Source organism: Chiloscyllium plagiosum, unplaced genomic scaffold (assembly GCF_037043375.1).
Source record: "Chiloscyllium plagiosum isolate Xiang-an unplaced genomic scaffold, Cpla_swu_hap1 HiC_scaffold_10, whole genome shotgun sequence".
Taxonomy (NCBI): domain Eukaryota; kingdom Metazoa; phylum Chordata; class Chondrichthyes; order Orectolobiformes; family Hemiscylliidae; genus Chiloscyllium; species Chiloscyllium plagiosum.
In genome coordinates, this window is record NW_028270148.1 from 92,378,059 (window position 1) to 92,397,421 (window position 19,363).

The 19,363-nt window shown below is 39.7% G+C and overlaps 1 protein-coding gene across 1 annotated transcript in view; it reads left to right on the forward strand.

Annotated features, from left to right (window-relative positions):
* The window catches only part of LOC122553008 (heterogeneous nuclear ribonucleoprotein L-like), a 44,581-nt gene that overhangs the window by 11,967 nt on the left and 13,251 nt on the right, over nt 1–19,363 (forward strand). Inside the window, exons 2-7 of the mRNA XM_087991553.1 lie at nt 1,729–1,895; nt 11,365–11,602; nt 11,895–11,980; nt 14,043–14,139; nt 14,229–14,301; nt 18,551–18,610. Coding sequence (XP_087847679.1) covers nt 1,729–1,895; nt 11,365–11,602; nt 11,895–11,980; nt 14,043–14,139; nt 14,229–14,301; nt 18,551–18,610 — 721 coding nt within the window. The remainder of the gene's footprint in view (nt 1–1,728; nt 1,896–11,364; nt 11,603–11,894; nt 11,981–14,042; nt 14,140–14,228; nt 14,302–18,550; nt 18,611–19,363) is intronic.

Genomic DNA, 19,363 nt, shown 5'->3' on the forward strand with positions numbered 1-19,363 from the left:
TGCCAGAAGACTGGAGGATAGCAAATGTCCCTTGTTCAAGAAGGGGAGTAGAGACAACCCTGTTAATTATAGACTAGTGAGCCTTACTTCGCTTGTGGGTACAGTGTTGAAACAGACTACAAGATATAAGATTTCTAATCGTCTAGAAAGGAATAAGTTGATTAGCGATAGTCAACACGGTTTTGTGAAGCACGACTTACCCTTCATAAACCTTGAGTTCTTTGAGAAGGTGGGCAAACAGGTGGATAAGGCTAAAGCAGTTGATGTGCATACGGGTTTCAGTGAAGCATTTGATAAGGTTCCGCATGGTTGGCTATTGCAGACAATAGAGGCATGGGATTGAGGGTGATTTAGCGGTTTGGATCAGAAATTGGCTAGTTGTAAGAAGACAGAGAGTGGTGGTTGATGGGAAATGTTCATCCTGGAAGGATGGTTTAGTAAATTTGCGGATGACACAAAGGTTGGTGGAGTTACGCACAGTGCGGAACGATGTTGCAGGTTACAGAGGGACATAGATAAGTTGCAAAGATGACTGAGAGGTGAGAAATGGAGTTTAACATGGAAAGATGTGAGGTGATTTACTTTGGAAGGAGTTACAGGAATACCGAGTAGTGGGCTGCTGGTAAGATTCTTGGTAGTGTGGATGAGCAGAGACATCTTGATGTCCATGTGCGTAGATCCCTGAAAGTTGCCACCCAGGTTGATAGGGTTGTTAAGAAGGCATATGGTGTGTTACCTTTTATTGGTAAAGGGATTGAGTTTCGGAGTCATGAGGTCATGTTTCAGCTCTACAAAACTTGTGCGGCCGCATTTGGAATATTGTGTTCAGTTCTGGTCATGACATTATAGGAAGGATGTGGAAGCATTGGAAAGGAGGGTGCAGAGGAAATTTACCAGGATGTTGCCTTGTGTGGAGGGAACATTTTGTGAGGAAAGGCTGAGGGACTGGTGGCTGTTTTCATTAGAGAGAAGGAGGTTGAGAGATGCCTTAGAGACATACAAAATGATCAGAGGATTAGATAGGATGGATAGTGAGAGCCTTTTTCCTCTGATGATGGCTAACAGGAGGGGACATAGTTTTAAGTTGAGGGTTGGTAGATCTGGGATAGATGTGAGAGGTAGTCCCTTTTACTCAGAGTACTAAGGGTGTGGAATGCCCTGTCTGCAACAGTAGTAGACTTGCCAACTTTAAGGACATTTACATGGTCATTGTCCTTTCATCTTAAAGATGACCACTATTTTGTAAATGTCGCAGTACTAAGTGTTGCTGCACCGTGTGTCAGTTTGATTTTCAAATTCCTGAATTGGAACTCATTCAAGAAGTGATTTGTGATGCCTACTGAACCACAGTTAAATTACTAAGCATCAATTAACAATTAAAACACTTAAGTCTTATTACTTGAGACTTGTTTAAAGTTACTTCTGACTGCATGAGTGCTTCAAATTAGAGAAATAACACTGGTTAGATTAGATTAGATTACTTAGTGTGGAAGCAGGCCCTTCGGCCCAACAAGTCCACACCGACCCTCCGAAGACCAATCCACCCAGACCCATTCTCCTACAGTTACCCCTTCACCTAACACTATGGGCAATTTAGCATGGCCAATTCACCTAACTTGCACATTGTGAATATTTTGATTTGATGCAATGACCCATGCAGGGATAAAGTATTAAAATAGAATTGTCTTGAAGATAATTTATTTACAGTAACAAACATTCCCCTTTTAGGATCGCGATAGAGATCGGGATCGCGATAGAGACAGGGACCGAGATCATGATCGACCGAGAAGTCAACATAAGACTGCCCCATCGCCTGTGGTTCATGTCCGTGCTTTGTGTGACTCTGTGATCGAAGCTGACCTGGTGAAAGGCGTTGATCGATTTGGGCTCATAAGGTAAGTGACTCACCTAATTAGCCAAGGGTAGTTGGTTAGAATTCTCACTGACCTTCATGCACCTCTTCTGTTTCCAAAGTGAACTATGTTGTATAAAAGTATTGTGGATCAGGTTGCGTGGATTCCTCTTTCAGTGTAAGATGAGAAGACAAAGAATGAATTGGTGGAAGTGGGAGGAGTGAATTCTCCAAGAGTTTTGGGAGGGGTTACTAAAGACACTTTGTAGTATAGATGTATGTTGCGCTTACACATTCACTAATTTTGCGTAAATGCGCTTCATCACCATATTGTATTTCAAATTCTCAAGATGAAATATCTGGCAACAGCAGCTGATTTTTCTCAGCCGTTAGGATTAGGGTTGAAGTTATTTAATTGATGTTCAAGGTCAATATTGTGCATGAGGTTCAAACGCTTTGATTTTACTTTTCTTTTAAAAATATATAATTTGAAAAATAAATTTCTGATATTACAAATACAAATACAAACAATACAATTCAAAACAGTACAAAGAAAGAACAAGAGAAACCAGACTGCACTCATGTACAAGTGTATAAATCTGTATATAAAAAAACCTAAATACTTTAATAAACAATAACTAACTAGTAAATCATAATAATACAGCTCAGTGAGACAAAACACTAGCCCTCGACTCTTGAGAACATTAATTTCCACATTCATACATTCGCAGTTCCCTCTCTCTAGGTGTTAGACTCTTAAAACACAACTGGTTTGGCTATATAAAAACCCTTATTAGTGTGGCAGACATCTATGTCCAGGTAGTCCGTAAAGGGCTGCCATGTCTTATTAAAATTTCTGTTTTATGGTGCACCATACTTATAACAATATCCAAAGGGATATGTGCCATAAGAATCTTATGCCAACCCTACAAACTCTGATGATTTTCAGATACTCAACCTAACAGAATATTCTTCCTTGTGCAAAAAATAAGGATGTTGAAAAGTTTTTTTTCTGATGCGCATCTGCAGGCAATACACTGGGAAGGCCAAGAAGAGGAGAAATCTGGTCCATCTCCACCCTTGTCCCCAAGATCCTCTTTATTGTACCTGCCACAACGTTCCAGTATGTTCAGAGCCTGCAGCAGGACCAGAGAGGCACTGAGTCAGAGTGCTTTGCACTTGAGACATGTTGAAGACCCTGTGGGGAATCTTCAACTGTAAATTGCAAATTAAGATCTTTCTTGCGTTTTCCCAACAGGTGATAAAGCGTGCTGACAGAAAATGTGTTCTTAACACTGAGCGCCGTCTTCTCTATGTTGGAACTGTGGGAATTGGTTAAATGTTCCTTCCCTTTTTGAACAAAGTCCCTAATTTGAAAAAAAATGAAAACGGGTCCCTGCTATGTAGCTCATATTTCCGAGCTGACTTGTCAAAACACATCATTGTTTCCCCCTCAAATAAATCACTCATGCAGGAGACACCCATAGGAGAAAGTGAGGACTGCAGGTGCTGGAGATCAGAGTTGAAAGTCTGGTGCTGGAAAAGTGCAGCATCCGAGGAGCAGGAGAACAGACATTTTGGGCATCGATTTCTCCTGCTCCCCTGATGCTGCCTGACCTGCTGTACTTTTCTAGCACTCAGTCACACCCCTAGCTGCCCAAAGCTTAAATCCTGAGTCCATCATCCCCAGTTGAAAACCCAGCATACCAACTGTGTAGGTGTTTTTAAAAAAAAAAATGTTTTGGCAATATATTGCCTTCACTCAGCCACACTGCCTTCCATGCTTTAACAGTATTGATAATTCATTAGTCTGTCCAGGCAATATTTCATAACTGTCCTCATTTTGTCCAGAAACAGCAAACTAGCAAGGGGGCACCTTGCCTGAGAAGTCTCCATATCTAACCCACAAGCCTAGTCACACTCATAAGATAAAAACGAGCTTAGTTGATTTTAATGTCTGGGAGAATCACTCCCCCAGTCCATGAGGCAATTGCAATTTAGCCAACTTAATAATGGGATACTTACGATGCCACATAGAAGAGCTGAATCAGCTGTTCAGTCTCCTGAATGTTTGCCAAGTGAAAATCGAGGGGACCATTCGCATAGGTTACAATAGAGGGGTGGGGTGGGGGCAAGAACATTTATTTTAATGAGGGCTATCTGACCTAACCAAGAAACCAGAAATGCCTCTTTGAAGGTCTTGTTTGATCTTTGTCAAATAAATGCACAAAAATTAGCTTTAAACAGCCAATCGAAAACGAGAGTAATGAATATACCCAAATCCAGAAAACCTCCCTGTGACCACTTAAAAGGGAATCGAGATTTGCCATCAAAACCTAGCATTTTTGTAAGACCACCTATAGGCATAGCGTATGACTTTGCAAAATTGATCTTGCAACCCAAAACAGTGCCAAACAAATTGATACATTGTATCAGGCGAGGCACTGAAACTGCTGGGTTTGACAAAAAGATGAGGACGTTGCTCACATACAACGAAATCTTGTGTGCTTTTGACCCCACTTCTGGAGCCTATATATTAGGGTCCCTATGAATAGCCTTCGACAACTGTTCAGTCACCAATGTAAAAAGCAATGGCGATGAGGGACAGCCCTATCGACTGCCCCTAAAGATATTAAAATTGCATGATCGCACACCATTGGTGAGAACTGCAACGAGAGGGTCACCATAGAGCACCTTTACCCATCTTGTAAAGGCTTTACCCAAGCCAAACCTTTCTAGAGTATAAAAAAGGTACAGCCACTCAACCCGGTCAAATGCCTTCTCTGCATCTAGAGAGATCACCAATCCCTGTACAGACTGTTGTTAACACGCTTGAATTACATTAAATAACCTGACATTATTGGAAGATCTGCGGCCCTCTATAAAGGCCATCTGGTCCTCTTTAATAATAGAAAGCAACACAGTTTCCAGCCTTTCCGCAAGAGTCTTAGAAATGATTTTAAAATCAACATTTAAAAGTGAAATGGTCCTATAAGTGGTACCGTCCTCCGAGCTTACCCTTTTCTTAAGAATAAGAGAGCTATTGGCCTCTCTTAGATGGTGGGAGGCGATCATGACTGTATGAGTCATTGAACATGTTGAGCATTGGGCCTGAAAATATGCTTATATGTTATAAAATTCACTGGTAAGTCCATCAGGACCAAGCGCCTTTCCACTCTGAAGCTGCTTCACATCCTCCTGCTCTGATAAGGGGGCATTAACAAAAAACTCTCTTGTCCGGGAGTTATACCTGGAAGCTCCAGATTCTTGAAAAAAAGGCTCCATCCTAGCCTGCCCATCCTCTCTACTTTCAGACTGGTATAATTCGGTAAAATCTCTGAAATGCTACATTAATCTTTCTAGAATCACAGGTTAGGTTTCCAGCACCTTCCCTGATTGATGTAATGGATTGAGGGGCACTCTTTTCTTTTCCTGGCAAGATACGCTAAGTACTTGCCCAGTTTGTCACCATGCTCAAACAGCCTTTGTTTTGCAAAAGTAAGCTCCTTCTTTGCTGTCTGCTTGAGCATGGAGTTCAATGCAGACCAAAGAGCTGTGATCCTGTTACTTAGTCAACGAGGCCCTGTCGAAGTACCACTTCTTGGCTGCCTTCAACCATGCTTCAAGCAGATGATGCTGCTCCCCCTTCTGCTGCTTCCTACCGGCGGAGTAGGAAATAACTAACTCTCTGGCATAAGTTTTAGTTGCCTAAAGAACGGACAGGCTACCAGCCAAACCTGAATTGATGTATAGGAACGCCCTGAATTCAGTAGAGAAAAACTCCACGAACTTACTATCCTTCAGGATAAAAGGATCCATTCGACAGTCTCTTGAGACCCACTACAGCTTCCGTAATCTTAACCAAAAAGTACACTGGAGCCTGATCAGAGATGGCAATATTACCAATCGTACAAGAGATCGCCAAGTCCAGGATTGCCTTGGGGCAGTCAAAAAAAAATAATCCTGATGTGGCACCTGTGCAGATTGGGGGAAAAACAATGTAAAATCCCTGCTGTAGGGTGGGCACTCCTCCAGATGTCCACCCACCCTCACTCCACACACACACACATCCACTAATTGCTTGGTTTGTAAAGAAGGTATCGGGGGGGGCTTTGGACAATCTGTCTACTGCAGGATCCATAAGACAATTAAAACTTCCCCCTATGATATGCTGCGATTCAAGACTAATCAATTTAGAGAACGCATTTACCAGAAATTTGAGGGATGGGCCAGGGGATAGTAGACATTTAAAATACTATATTCTTTACTATTTATCAAAGCTTTAAGGATTACAAACTTCCCATGTGTGTCTTTAACACACACCCTAGTAACTTAAAGGGAGATTCCTCCTAACCAATATGGCCATTCCCTAACTCTGAGTATTAAAAGATGAAAAGTAAACCCGATCAAATCCATTCTGCTGCAATTTCAAATGTTCCCTCTTACTCAAGTGCTTCTCCTGTGACAAAGCAATATCCACCTTTTTCCTTTCTAAGACTTGAGAGTACCTTCTTCCTCTTAATTGGCGAGTGACTCCCTTTGATAGTCCAGGTGCACCATTTAAACAAGTCATTAGCCATAATGTTCGGCAGTAATATTTAGACTCCAGAGAGGAAGAACTTGAATTAGAAGTTGCTGAGCCTTAATAAAAGAAAATCCACAGAACCTTAAAAACTACACAAACTAAAACCACTACAATTAACAAACCTAGTCGAGAGTGTAGTGCTGGAAAAGCACAGCAGATCAGGTAGCATCCGAGGAGCAGGAGAATTGATGTTTCGAAGGGCTTAAGTCCTCCTCGGGTGCTGCATGACCTGCTGCGCTTTTCTAGCAATACACCCTCAACTCTGATCTCCAGCATCTACAGCAACCAAGGCATTTAAATACCTGAACTGGCTTAAAGTGGCAGTAAGTAGGCATCTTGCCATCCCAATTATTTTGTCGTCTCCTAGCTAGAGCCGCACCATAAACACAAGCGGCAATAAAAAAGAAAGTATAAGAAAGAATAATATTGTAAACAAAGTTAAAAGTGAATAGTAAGTACCCCACCCATCCCCTGGTATAGCTTAACTTAGAAGTTAAAAGTAAATTCCCCATTCATCCCAGAGCATAATTGAACCCAGATTATTTCCAAAAAGAAAGAGGAAAAGAAAACCCCAACACTCTTTCCTTTTTTCAAAAAAAAAAGACTTCCAAACAATGCTATTACCTGTACATGTTAAATGATTCAGACTAAGTTAGCTTGTCCAGAGTCTCTTGCTTTCCCTGAGTCAAAGAAGTGTATGGATCCATTAAAGGTAATCTGAAGCACTGCCAGGTATCTTAGAGAGTACTAGATCCTGAGTTCCCTCAGTCTTTTCTTAATGCCATTGTAGGATTTCCTTTTCCGGATCACCGCCATTGGGAAGTCCTGGAAAAGCATGATCCTAGGGACCTCATAAACTAAGGCCTTTGATCCTTCCCCTGGATTCTGGAAGGTTCCATGATTCTCTGCTTGTCTCTATAATTATGGAACCGCACCAGGATAGGGCAAGGACGTTGGTCCAGACCTGACCTTCATGCCGTGACTCGGTGAGCCCTCTTAACCTTCAGACTTGACCATTCCAGACTCCAAGTTAAGGGATTTTGGTAGCCAATCCTCAATAAATTCCACTATTGCTCTCCTTCCTACCCCTCTGGCCGACCAATGGTCTGAATATTTTTCTTCCTGTCCCTGTTTAGATTAGATTATTTACAGTGTGGAAACAGGCGCTTCGGCCCAACATGTCCACACCGACCCGCCGAAGCGCAACCCACCCATACCCCTGCATTTACCCCTTACCTAACACTACGAGCAAGTTAGCATGGCCAATTCACCTGAGCTGCACATCTTTGGACTGTGGGAGGAAACCGGAGCACCCGGAGGAAACCCACGCAGACACAGGGAGAACGTGCAAACTCCACACAGGCAGTTGCCTGAGACGGGAATTGAACCTGGGTCTCTGGCGCTGTGGGGCAGCAGTGCTAACCACTGTACCACCGTGCCGCACACCGTGTTCTCGATCATCAAACTGGTCAAGCAAATTACAGACTCGCCTCTCCGGGCCTGGATCCTATCCTTAAAGGAATCCGTCTCCGCTTCCACCACTGTGACCCTGTGTTGTACTTTGTCCGACCTTATCTCAAGGTCTCCTAGCTACTGTTTGTGCTTTTGCAGCATAATAGAGATCGAGGCCAGTTTCTTTTCAGTTTGCTTACCCAGCACCGATATCGGGGCCTGGTAAGAAATGAAGTCCGGGGATCCTGTAAGTTGGGCTGCGTCCCTGGCCGCGGGCGAGTCTGCTCCCTTCTTAGGCATCCCGGGACGGGTAACTGCCTTCTTAGAACTTTTTAGGACTTTGCAACTTTTTCAGAGTCATAGAGTACTGGGTAGGGTGGGTTAGGGCTTTGTCCTGCCTGCGATGTGGTGCAGAGCTCTGCAAAGTGATGATCTTAGATCGCTGCCATTTTGGATCCCCTCCACTTTTACTTGTAAGTTTATACAAATCTTGAAACACAGTAAGAATTTAACACTGACAACATTAGTGTATACCCCTCAGAAGCTGTGATGTGCCTTCTCAGTATTAGTCAGACGAGCAATGATAATGAACAAAACAATTGTTGAAATTTGGTTTAATGCACTGCATGTGAGAGCAAAGTAGTGTACTTTATGAATAACCTGTAATTCCGAAATGACTGAGATAAGTATCTTAGACTTGATGCTAAATGTATCTAGCGCAATAATCAATAAAGACAATAAGGCATTAAACTCCATGGCCCATTATAAAAGTTGATAATCCAAATTTGATCGTTCTGCTCAGATGCTACCTGGAGTAAAGTTCCATTTTGAAATCAAGAAACAAGGGGTTTTGAAAAACTGGATGTGGTCCTGCAAAGAATTACAAAGCTGCTTTCTGATCTTATGAGGCTGGACTTGGAAAAAACTGGTCGAGAAATTCGATTGTGGTCAAATCCGTATATGATTGCAATGTAGTTCCCACTGTGAGGCCCACTGCGGATCATTTCAAAGTGGCCCTCTGTCTTCTTTTTATTTATGGCGCATCTTGTGTTCAGTTACAAAGGAATTTGCAAAACAAGTCCTGAAATAGATGTTAGGCTCTCCACTTGAAGAGGAGGTGGGGATAGGACAAGAAATTGTGGTCCTCCAGCTATCTTACATCTAGGCAAAGTGGAGAAATCTTTGGGGTGGGGCGGAATGAATGACTTTACACTGAACATGAATAAAGTGTGATTTTGGAAGGGGTGGGGAAGATGTGTGGAGGTTGCTTTGGAAGGCAGATGTCTGATGGGACAGAAAAGATGAACACTTTGTGTGTAGGAGGAGGAACTTCACTGTTTTCTGTCTTCAGGAGACGCAACCCACGCGAATGACTAAATAAGGGATTTGCAAAGCATTTTAAAACATTTTCATATTGATATGATTGTGTGTTAATCTATAGCACATGAAATTTCAACCAAATGTCACTGTAGTTTTGTTTTTGTTGGCATTGTGGTTTCATTGATTTCCAATTTGTGGATGTCACTGACAAGACCGGTTTTTGCCCATTATGTTTGCCTTTGGAACTCACCACCAGTCTTTCATAGGGATCACATTGGATTTCAGTATAGATTGCAGCCTGTGCAGTAGTTTGCTCCTACAAGGTCACATTCTTTTGTTAGCAAAGACTTTGTCCTGTATAACATGCTACAACTGCAGTAAATGCTCTGGTCACTTTTGGTGATTTGATACCTTTGAAACTAGAGACCAACAGTAATAAATTTCAGAAGATTGCTTTGTCCCAATCTGACAAGAACATTTTACCCACCTGAATAATTTGTGACATGTCCATCAGTTTAATAGTGTCATAGCAAAGAGTGAGGAACCATAAAAATATAACTGAACTGCCAAGTTCCCTCATTTTCCCAACTGTCCATTATGACACTTCTGTCTATATACTGGTACTTTTGCCCATCTGATTAATTATTTCAAACATCTAAGATTTAGTTCTTCCTATTGTGTTTAAGATCAAGATCTAATTTAAATTTCGGCCCCAGATTTTTAAATTTGTCTCAACTGTTCGAATTCTTTTTATTTGTAAACCTGTGTTATTTACAATTAATTTGTTCTTTAATGTGTTGAGGTGAGGTAGTCTTGTGGTGCAGTGGATAATGTATCTACCCTTTGAACCAGAAGCTCTTGGCTTGAGTCGTATTCCTGGGACTGATGGCCACAGGGAAGGTGTGTTCATAAATTAATCAAACAAGTTGATCATCCACTGTAAAGCTTTTATGGCAGGTAGGGGAGTTTGTTTGATTTGGAATGGTTTCCTCAAGCTCTACAGCCTGTAGACATAACTGTATACTTTGTGTCATGCACTGCTGGACAAGCAAAAGCTTCCAAGTCAAATTACTGTTTAATCTGCAGGCTGGATAACTTCCTAAATTGGTCATTGATTAAATACAGCATTTTACTTTTGTTAACTATTTCTTTACGTTTGTCCAAATAATTTTTGAAGAATTGGCACCTGGGTCTAGACTTATACAAGTCATTTTCCTACAATGGTCTTTTTGTTAGCACAAATTCGATATATCAGGATTGGGGACACTGTTTCTAAAGCATGAACTTGTAAAACATGTGTTGACTGTCATACAACTACATTGCCAACATTTTAAAGTGCTCTTTCTAAAGCACAATTTTTCTATAATGCAGGGTTGCACAATAATGCAACCATCTAGTTATAGAAGAACTACCTGTATCTTAAAGGTTACCCTATTAACCCAGCAACCTAATTCACAAATCATTAGATGGTTATGGCCTATTGTGTCTGTGCCAGCTCTCTTCTAAAGAAAGTAAACCAGTCCCACTCTGCTATATTTCCATTGTAGCCCTGCAAATGTTCTCTCTTTCAGAAATGAATCATTTCCCATTTGGGAAAAAATTCTCAATTTAATCTGTTACGAACAGTTTTGGGTAACTCACTGCAGAATCTAGCCTCTTGCTGTTTTTGTTTAGATAAAGTTTTGGTCATGCTCCAGCTGGTTCTTTAGATGTTCACTTTAAATCGATATTCTGGATGTGATCCTTGTGCTGAGAGGAAACACTTTCTCCCTGTTTAATGTCTCGTCATTTTATAACTTTGAAGAGAATGATGAGAGGAGAACAAGCCTATTCCAGACTATTTTAAGATGCTAATAAAGCATAATGTTACAAACTTTTAGGAAGTCTAGTGATTTAGTGTTGGACTTGTTTGGGCATGTTTTGCTATGATATACCCTAAATACGGTTTGTCAAAGGGTGGGTAAAGGGAGACCGGAGTTAATATGCCACCCCAATTAGAGTAGGTGAAGTGATAATGTTGACTTGTGCTGTTTTTGCACTGCTGTGGAGATAGTTCAGGTGTTCGAATAAGTGTCTTTCCTCTTGTAGGCTGCTTGGGCTACAGAAGTGTTTTAGTCCTAAGAGCAATTCTTCATAGCTGGACTTTTCATTACAGCTACGTGATGATGTTACCAAACAAACGACAAGCTCTGGTGGAATTTCAAGATTTGCGAAGTGCCCAGAAGTGTGTTGCTTATGCTAAACGGCGGATTGTCAATATTGCTGGACATCCTGCTTTCTTTAACTTCTCCACAAGTCAACGGATCACCCGTCCTGGGGGTCCTGAAGATCCAAAGCATGTCAACAATGTTCTCTTCTTATCTATTCAGAATCCGCTATATCCAATCACAACGGTAGGTTTGTCTTAAACCCTTAACAGATAAAGTCACAATTGTTTTTAAATGATTGAAACTCCTCATATGGTAGACTGACAATTTGTAAGTCATCGTAACTTATGTCTTTTATTTAGAGCGTGTCGCCTTATGCTAAATTTTCATTGAATGAAAAATAATGACTGAATTACAGTCTGGACCAAATTCTAATGGAAGAGACAAACCTTGAAAGGTGTTGCATCTTCGTCTTATTTATTATTTTGATCTTGTGTTCAATCCTGCTGTGTCAATCCCCATGTCTTTTTTTTTCCAGGATGTTCTGTATACTGTCTGCAATGCATGTGGTCCAGTCCTCCGTATTGTCATCTTCAAGAAGAATGGAATACAGGCTCTGGTTGAATATCTTTTTGCAATAGGGGAAATGCACTGTCCCAGTGTGCAACATCCATTGGCTTTGACTTCCAATTGATGATCACGTTTTAGAACACTTTTTTTTATTTTACTACAGGATTGTTTATGGGTTTTTAAACCTGTAGTGTGTTCAAGTAGTTGCTTTACAGTATCATTAACTATTTAGTCACCAATACGTTTATGATCACAAATGTATTTCAATGAATGAGTGAGGATAATGCAGCTGATGCAGTTACTTGGGATTCCAGGAAACCTTTGATAAAGTACCATGTAGCAGTCTTGTAAGCAGATGTAAACCCTTGAAGTAAGAGACTGTGGTAGTGTGGTTGAGAAGTTGATTTCAAGACCAAGAAACAGTAGGGGTGAGTATGCTTATTTCAGGTTAGGGGACCATATAAAGTGGAGTTTCTAAGGAGTCTTATTCAGACCATGTCTTTTCCTGTTCTCTAAATAATTTGACCATGAGTATGCAGGACACAATTTCAAAATTTGCTGATTCCACAAGATTTGGAAGTACTGTGAAGAAGAGAATGATAGAAATTAAGAGGTATTTAGAGTTGGTGGTTGGAGTGAGTGGTATATTCTGGTAGAAAGAGCGAGGAGAGGCAGTATAAAAGATTATTGCACAAACCTTTGAAGTTGACAGTGTAGGTTGAGAAAATCGCATATGAATATCTATCAGAATGATCCTGAGCTTCAGGAGAAATTTGATTGAGATGCTGAAAATCATGAGGGGTCCAGATTGAGTAGATCTTATTATTCACTTATAAAATGTAGACATCACTGGCTGTGTTAGCATTTATTGCCCAGAAGACAGTTAAAAGTCAACCACATTGGTATGGGTTTGCACTCGCCTGTAGACTATTAGGTAAGGACATGAGTGAGCAACTATTCTCATTGGTTTCAGAGCCACCATGCCCAATTACAATAGCGTAAGAATGAAATTTTGAGAAGAGAAAACGTTTTCAAGAGTGTATAAGGTCTGGGATGCGCTGCCTGAGAAAACAGAATCCATTTGTGGCTTTTAAAAGTGAATTGATTAATTACCTGAAGAGAGAATGTGTGGAGCTGTAAGGTTGTGGGATTGGAAGATGTGCTGTTGCAGTAAGTGGGCATGGACCTTGCATCCAAATAAGCTCATCCAGTGCTCAAAAATGGATATAAAACATTTATTGACACCACTAGGTGAAGAGAAGGGGCGTTAAGTCTACCCCTCAACCAGCATCACCAAAGCCATTTATATGATGTGTTGACTCATTGCTGCTTGAGATTGTTGCTCGACAGGTTTGTTATTAAGTTTCCTATATTACTGTGGTGACTATGAATCTGATGTACTCCATGGATGTAAAGTTAATTTGGATATTTTGAGGTTTTGAAAGCTGCATATAAGAGCATGGCATGAGTAGGCCTTTCAGTTTCTTGACCATGCCCCAGTATTCATTCAAATTGTGGCTATTCATCTACCTGGGCTGCACCTTTCTAATATATACCTATAAACCTCAATTTCTTTAGGGGCCAAAATCATATTGATCTTATGTTGAATGTTTGAATCAACTGGACATCCACAACCCTTGGATGGACAACTCCTTCTAGTAATTTAAATTCTTCTCAGCACTGAATGGTCAACCACTTATGTTGAGTTCAAGCCTTCTAGGAGAAAGTGAGGACTGCAGATGCTGGAGATCAGAGCTGAAAATGTGTTGCTGGAAAAGCGCAGCAGGTCAGGCAGCATCCAAGGAGCAGGAGAATCGACGTTTTGGACATGAGCCCTTCTTCAGGAATGAGGCTCATGCCCAAAACGTCGATTTCCCCTGCTCCTTGGATGCTGTCTGACCTGCTGCGCTTTTCCACCAACACCTTTTCAGTTCAAGTCTTCTACCTTGGGAAGATGGAAACATTTTTGCATACCGACTTCCAACTCAAGATGGAGGGACTGGATTGAAAAAGAACCTTTTATCCACATTCATAGGACAGAAATGGGTATGGCCATGACTGTTGTTTGTTAATATTTACTTACTAAAGTCACTGTTCGCTCCTTAACATTTTTCACATTTGATTCAGTCCAAAGTGCCCAGAAGGCAAAGGCCTCTCTGAATGGTGCAGACATTTATTCTGGTTGCTGCACTCTCAAAATTGAATATGCCAAGGTAATCTTAAAATGGTTCATTTTCTGAATGAGAATTCAATTCTTGCTTTTCACACACTAAAACAAGAAGGTGTTCTTTCAATTCACCAGCCTACTCGACTGAACGTATTCAAGAATGATAGCGAATCCTGGGACTACACTAATCCCGATTTAACTGCTCGAGGTATGGTGTACCCTCATTATTTGTGTCAGCTTTTTAGATTTTGTTTGCACATGATGCATCCTGTTACCATGTTAGACCTCCAGCAACAAACCTCCATTTTGCCTCAAGTCCAGGAATAGTGACAGAAATCTCTCTTTAACTTAGCAACAGGGCATGTGCTAAAATAAGAATCTGTCATATAGAATGGCCTTAAAAATTATACAATCTATTGTACCATGTTCAAACACTATTTGGTTTGCACTCATAACATTGACTAACTTCTATCTGTTTTAATTAGCAGTCGAGGATTCACATTTGTCTTTTAAAATTGTGGGGTTTTTTGCCTAATGGACATGGGAAAATTGGCCTTTAAATAAGGGGTGATGACAAATGGTTCTTAATATTCTGAACTGTTGAAGGGTGCAATTTAGACTGAGTTCGTTCTAATTTATGTCTTCCCAGTGGAAATCAGACACAGTTAATAGCATAAAATATATATTTCTTCTGAATTAATTGACTTGTACCAGGCATTGGTATTTTTACTATATTACAACAGTTACTGTATTTCAAAAAGTGTTAATTGGCTGTAAAAGCTTAGACATTCTGAGATTGTGAAAGACATGATAGATTAATTGGTCTTTGTGTAAAAGCTGGTCATTCTCTCTTGTGGAATCAAAGCCTTGAGAGTTACTGGTTTCAGAAGAGAGCTGGAAATATAGGGAGTCCTTCAGTGCAACCATGTGTGACCTGAGTGATGCAGATTGTTAGAACGGCTCTGTGATTCAAATTGAGTTGTCCAACTCTTGTATAAAAAATGAAGGGTATCTTAAATTGGGGGTGTGTGGGAGGGGTCTTTATTGGCTTGACTTCATATTTAAGCTTTTAGCGATGCAGCACTCACGTTCTGTAATTTTGTAGCCTTAAAAAAGAAAGCCAAATCCTCATTTCACAGTACAGCTTTAGTTTGGTTTAAATTCTTGCTACATTTGTCAAAGTAATCCAACCCAGATTATGAACTAATCAAGAGATTTAAATATTTTTTCTTAAAGGAGGCTTGAGAAATGAAGAACTTACTAAACAAGTTAGCTATCCATTAGCTTTTTGCCAAGAAGTGAAATTTGATGCATTCATTTTATGGAATTGAAGAGAGTTTTTTTTAAAAATGGTTCCTGCTGTTGTTGCATAATCATTTCCTAACTATTGTAACCACTTTGATGCTTGATGGTTTGTATATTTTTGCAGCAATTGCTGGTAGTCTAACATTTTTGGAAAGAATATTATTCAGGTTTAGCTGCCTGTGTTGACCTGCACTGTCCTCTGCTGGATGTTTTGAAGTTCACTTGCAACACTTGTTATAGCACTGTGTAGCTGCAACTCACCTACATGAACTGTACATGCAAACAAGGCTACGGCACAGAAAATCGCAGATTTCAAAGTCGCACGCAATACTCAAGAACATTTCACTCAGAGGGGAAAGAGAGAGAACCAAGACTTCAGTTACAGAAATACTAAATCTTCAAAGCTACATTCACCTTCTGCAGATTAATATCTTCACTGTTGGAAGGATATTGATCCTTTTTCCCCCCCTCCCTTCTGGAGCAAGACATTTTCTCAGGTACACCAGCGAAAGTGACACCACAGAGAGAAGAGGGGCAAGCCAGGCAAACTAATCAATTCATGCACCTCTCCAACGAATGCCAGCATTTCGCAGTTACAAATGACAACAATCCAGCCTTCAGAAACAGAACAGACTCTCAATAAATCTCAGATCACCCAGACTGCATGCAAACACATCCTCAGGAAACTTGATCAGGAAGGACACTTTTCTTTTCTCCCCATTCATCGGTGCACAGAGGATATGTTTGCAAAGTTTCATCGTAAGACTGAAATGAAATTCTATTTGAATGCATTTAATGCTGTGAAATAAATTATTTAAGGAAAAAGCTGCTCTTGTAAGTTTTTGTTGATGAGAAGAAGTCCACTTAATGACTGTTTGTTTGCTTTTTAATTCTTGTGGAGACTTCTGAGTTTCAGTTCAAGATTGAAGTAACTTGAGCTTTTTGACAAATCCAGGAACCACTGTATGCTTGCTAGATGGAGGGCTATAAGAATTACCAGGGAATTTTTTGTTTATAATAGCCATATGCTATTAATGGTAAAATTTCTGTAGTGCATTCAGTGAGATAATGATCACTTGGTATTGTCATTTTTAAATTGGCACATTCCCAGTGTGCCCTTTTGTTACTAATACATGCTTTTAAGACCTAAAATATCAGCGGTGTAAGATGTTTCGAAAGCTTGTTTTCACTTGCTTTACAACTAAATGAAGCCCTTGTCTTCCTGTGACTTTGTAGATATCACTTTTGACTAAGTGAGGCGACCATTGATTTGTCAAGTCCTACTGCAGAAACTTGAGTCCATTTTGCAGGTTGACATTTTCACTGCAGTAGAAACAGAATGCTGCACTGTCGGGTGTGCTGTTTTTGAGATATAAGAGATGTTTAATTGAGATCCCGCGTGCTCTGTCCAGAAAATGTATAAGCACTTATTTCATTAGCAGTTTATTAAGTGCAGGGAAGTTTCCATGACTTCATCCAACCCTGAGAAACCGGTTATTTTGCCACTTCCATAGGGCAGTTTGGGATTTTGCTGCCTTGTTTTTCTGTGTAAGTCACTATGCTTCAAAAAGTAGATCATTGGCTATAATGCACTTTCAGCCATCCCAAGTTTATTTAGCAAGGTTATATAAATGTCATCTTCATAAAGCATCACAAGATGTTTACAAACTGGAAATGCTTTACTTTAAAAATAATTAAACCTTAATTCAATTAAGTCCAATTTGAACATCTGGCTAATACTACATTTAGACGTTAATGAGGAAATAGCAAATTTTATTTAAGCCAGGAATTGTGCAGTTCTTTAAGATTCAATAGAGTCTGTTGATGAAATTGAACTAACTCAAAATATGAGTATATCTTCTAATTGTTAAGCATGACATGTTTCAGTATCCTTGGGGTTAGGCTATAAAATAGGGAGGAGGAGAAGAAACTGATGAGGGCAGTTACTGTATCAACTGCCAACACTAGATGGATATTTAGATTGTGGTACTGAAAAGTAAATTGGTGCATGCCCATAAAGCCCTCTCCTTCTCATACTGTTATGCTTTCTCCTCTGTCTGTTTACAATTGTGTTCTACTGGCTTCCATATTTGAATGTCAAAGCAGAGATATGTGGGATTCCCCTTAAAATGGAAAGCAAAAATAACAGCTAGCGCAAGAAAGATATCTTCATTCTCATCATAAGCTGGCCCTTTTTTTGTCATTATGGCAATGTGTTTATAATTGTCTTGATCAAATTCATTGTAGTTTTGTATCAATAATTGATTTGAGAATATAACTGGTTACTGTAATTCTTGATGGACCTTTCAGTACTCTGTTTTCAACCTAACTTCTGGCCATAAAATGCATTGGAAATGACAATCTGCCAAAATTGCTGAGTATTTGTAAGCATGATACTTACAGTTAATTCCAAAAAAGCAGAGTTTTTTTTTAGATCTTAAAAGTTGTAGAAATGTCAGAAATGCCTGTTTCGGTTTATTCTTACTCCATCTTTGCACAACATTCGATTTGTTTCTGGATTTGTGATCAAGCTTTGTTGGTTGACCATATCCATACATTAAAATAAATGGCTTTAGCTTCAAAGCCAAAATACTTGTTCAATATTCTGTTCTGTTATTACCCATCTAACTCGGCAAAGAAACCACTCCTAACATGTCTGCTGACTGAGGCAAATTTCTATATAGAATGAGGTATTTGTAAAACGTTAAAGCCATTGGATTTGCCCAACCAACTATTCTGATTTTTATTTTACCACATGTAAAGTTTTTTTTTAAAATTATGTATGTTTACCTTTTAAAACCCTGTATTTACTGATTATAAAACTGTAATGCAGGGGCGAAGCATCTCGCTTTTGCTGAATCCTCCTGCAAGTTATTAAGAAGGCCGTTTTGAAACTGCTGTATCTTGCTGTTTGAAGCTTATGGTACAAAAGAACAGGTACTGTTTTTTCAAAATTGTATTTTTATCAATTGTAAAATGCATTGTGCAAGTGTTTTTTGACTTTCTGTATAATGTGTTCATGAAAAGTGCAATTTTTGTTTTTAAATAAATACTGTACAGGGGAACCTAAGTACTGAATCTCAGTACTGTACTTGCATGATTATGCAAGCATTTGCAAATCACTTAATTTCTGTTCCTTTCTTTAATTCCAGATGAAAGAAGGCGACAAGGACAGCCAGCCCTTCTAGGAGATCACCCTTCAACATATGGGGGTAATCAGCAGTTCTAATAAAATATTTCAGGACTCTTCTCTTTATATTCACTAACCCTAGTATTGTAACCATAGACTGATATTCACTTCGTCTTATTGAAAAAAAGGCTTGCTTTCATGGTCATCTGTTAAGCAAAGTGAAAATTCTTTCTTTTGAGCCTTTATTTGAAAGCATAGGAGAATATTTTGCATTTTTTGAATTTTCCTTTGCCATTGCAGAAACTCTCTTATTACTGAACCTGCGTCTGCCTTGCAGTATTGCCTGTAGGTTCCACAGGAAGAGGAACTTGCATGATTTGGGAGCACAATGTGACCAGTTGAACAATTGTTCTAGTGCCATCTTTTCAAAAGAACTATCCAAATTATCCCATTCTCTTGCTCTTTATCCAAATCTCTACAAAGTTTCCCCATCAAAATGCTTATTCAGTTGTTTTTTCTTGAAAGTTATCAAATCTGCTTCAAAACTGCCTTCTCGAAATAAATTGTAGATTTGTTATTATTTACTGGCAAGACAGTGCTTTCTTACCAATGAGTCTTTATTATCTTAAATTTCTGCCCACTTTTTACGAATCCTGCAATGGTAACAGTTTCTCCTCATCTTCCCTTTTAACATCTGTTTTAAACAGAGCAACTCGGTTTTCTATAGTCACTCAAAATAACTGAAGTGTTTTGTACATAGGCTTGAAACCACACTTTTTTGGAAGAGTGTCTGGAATTGACAAACCACTCCAACTAGAGCAGAATTATTATTTCA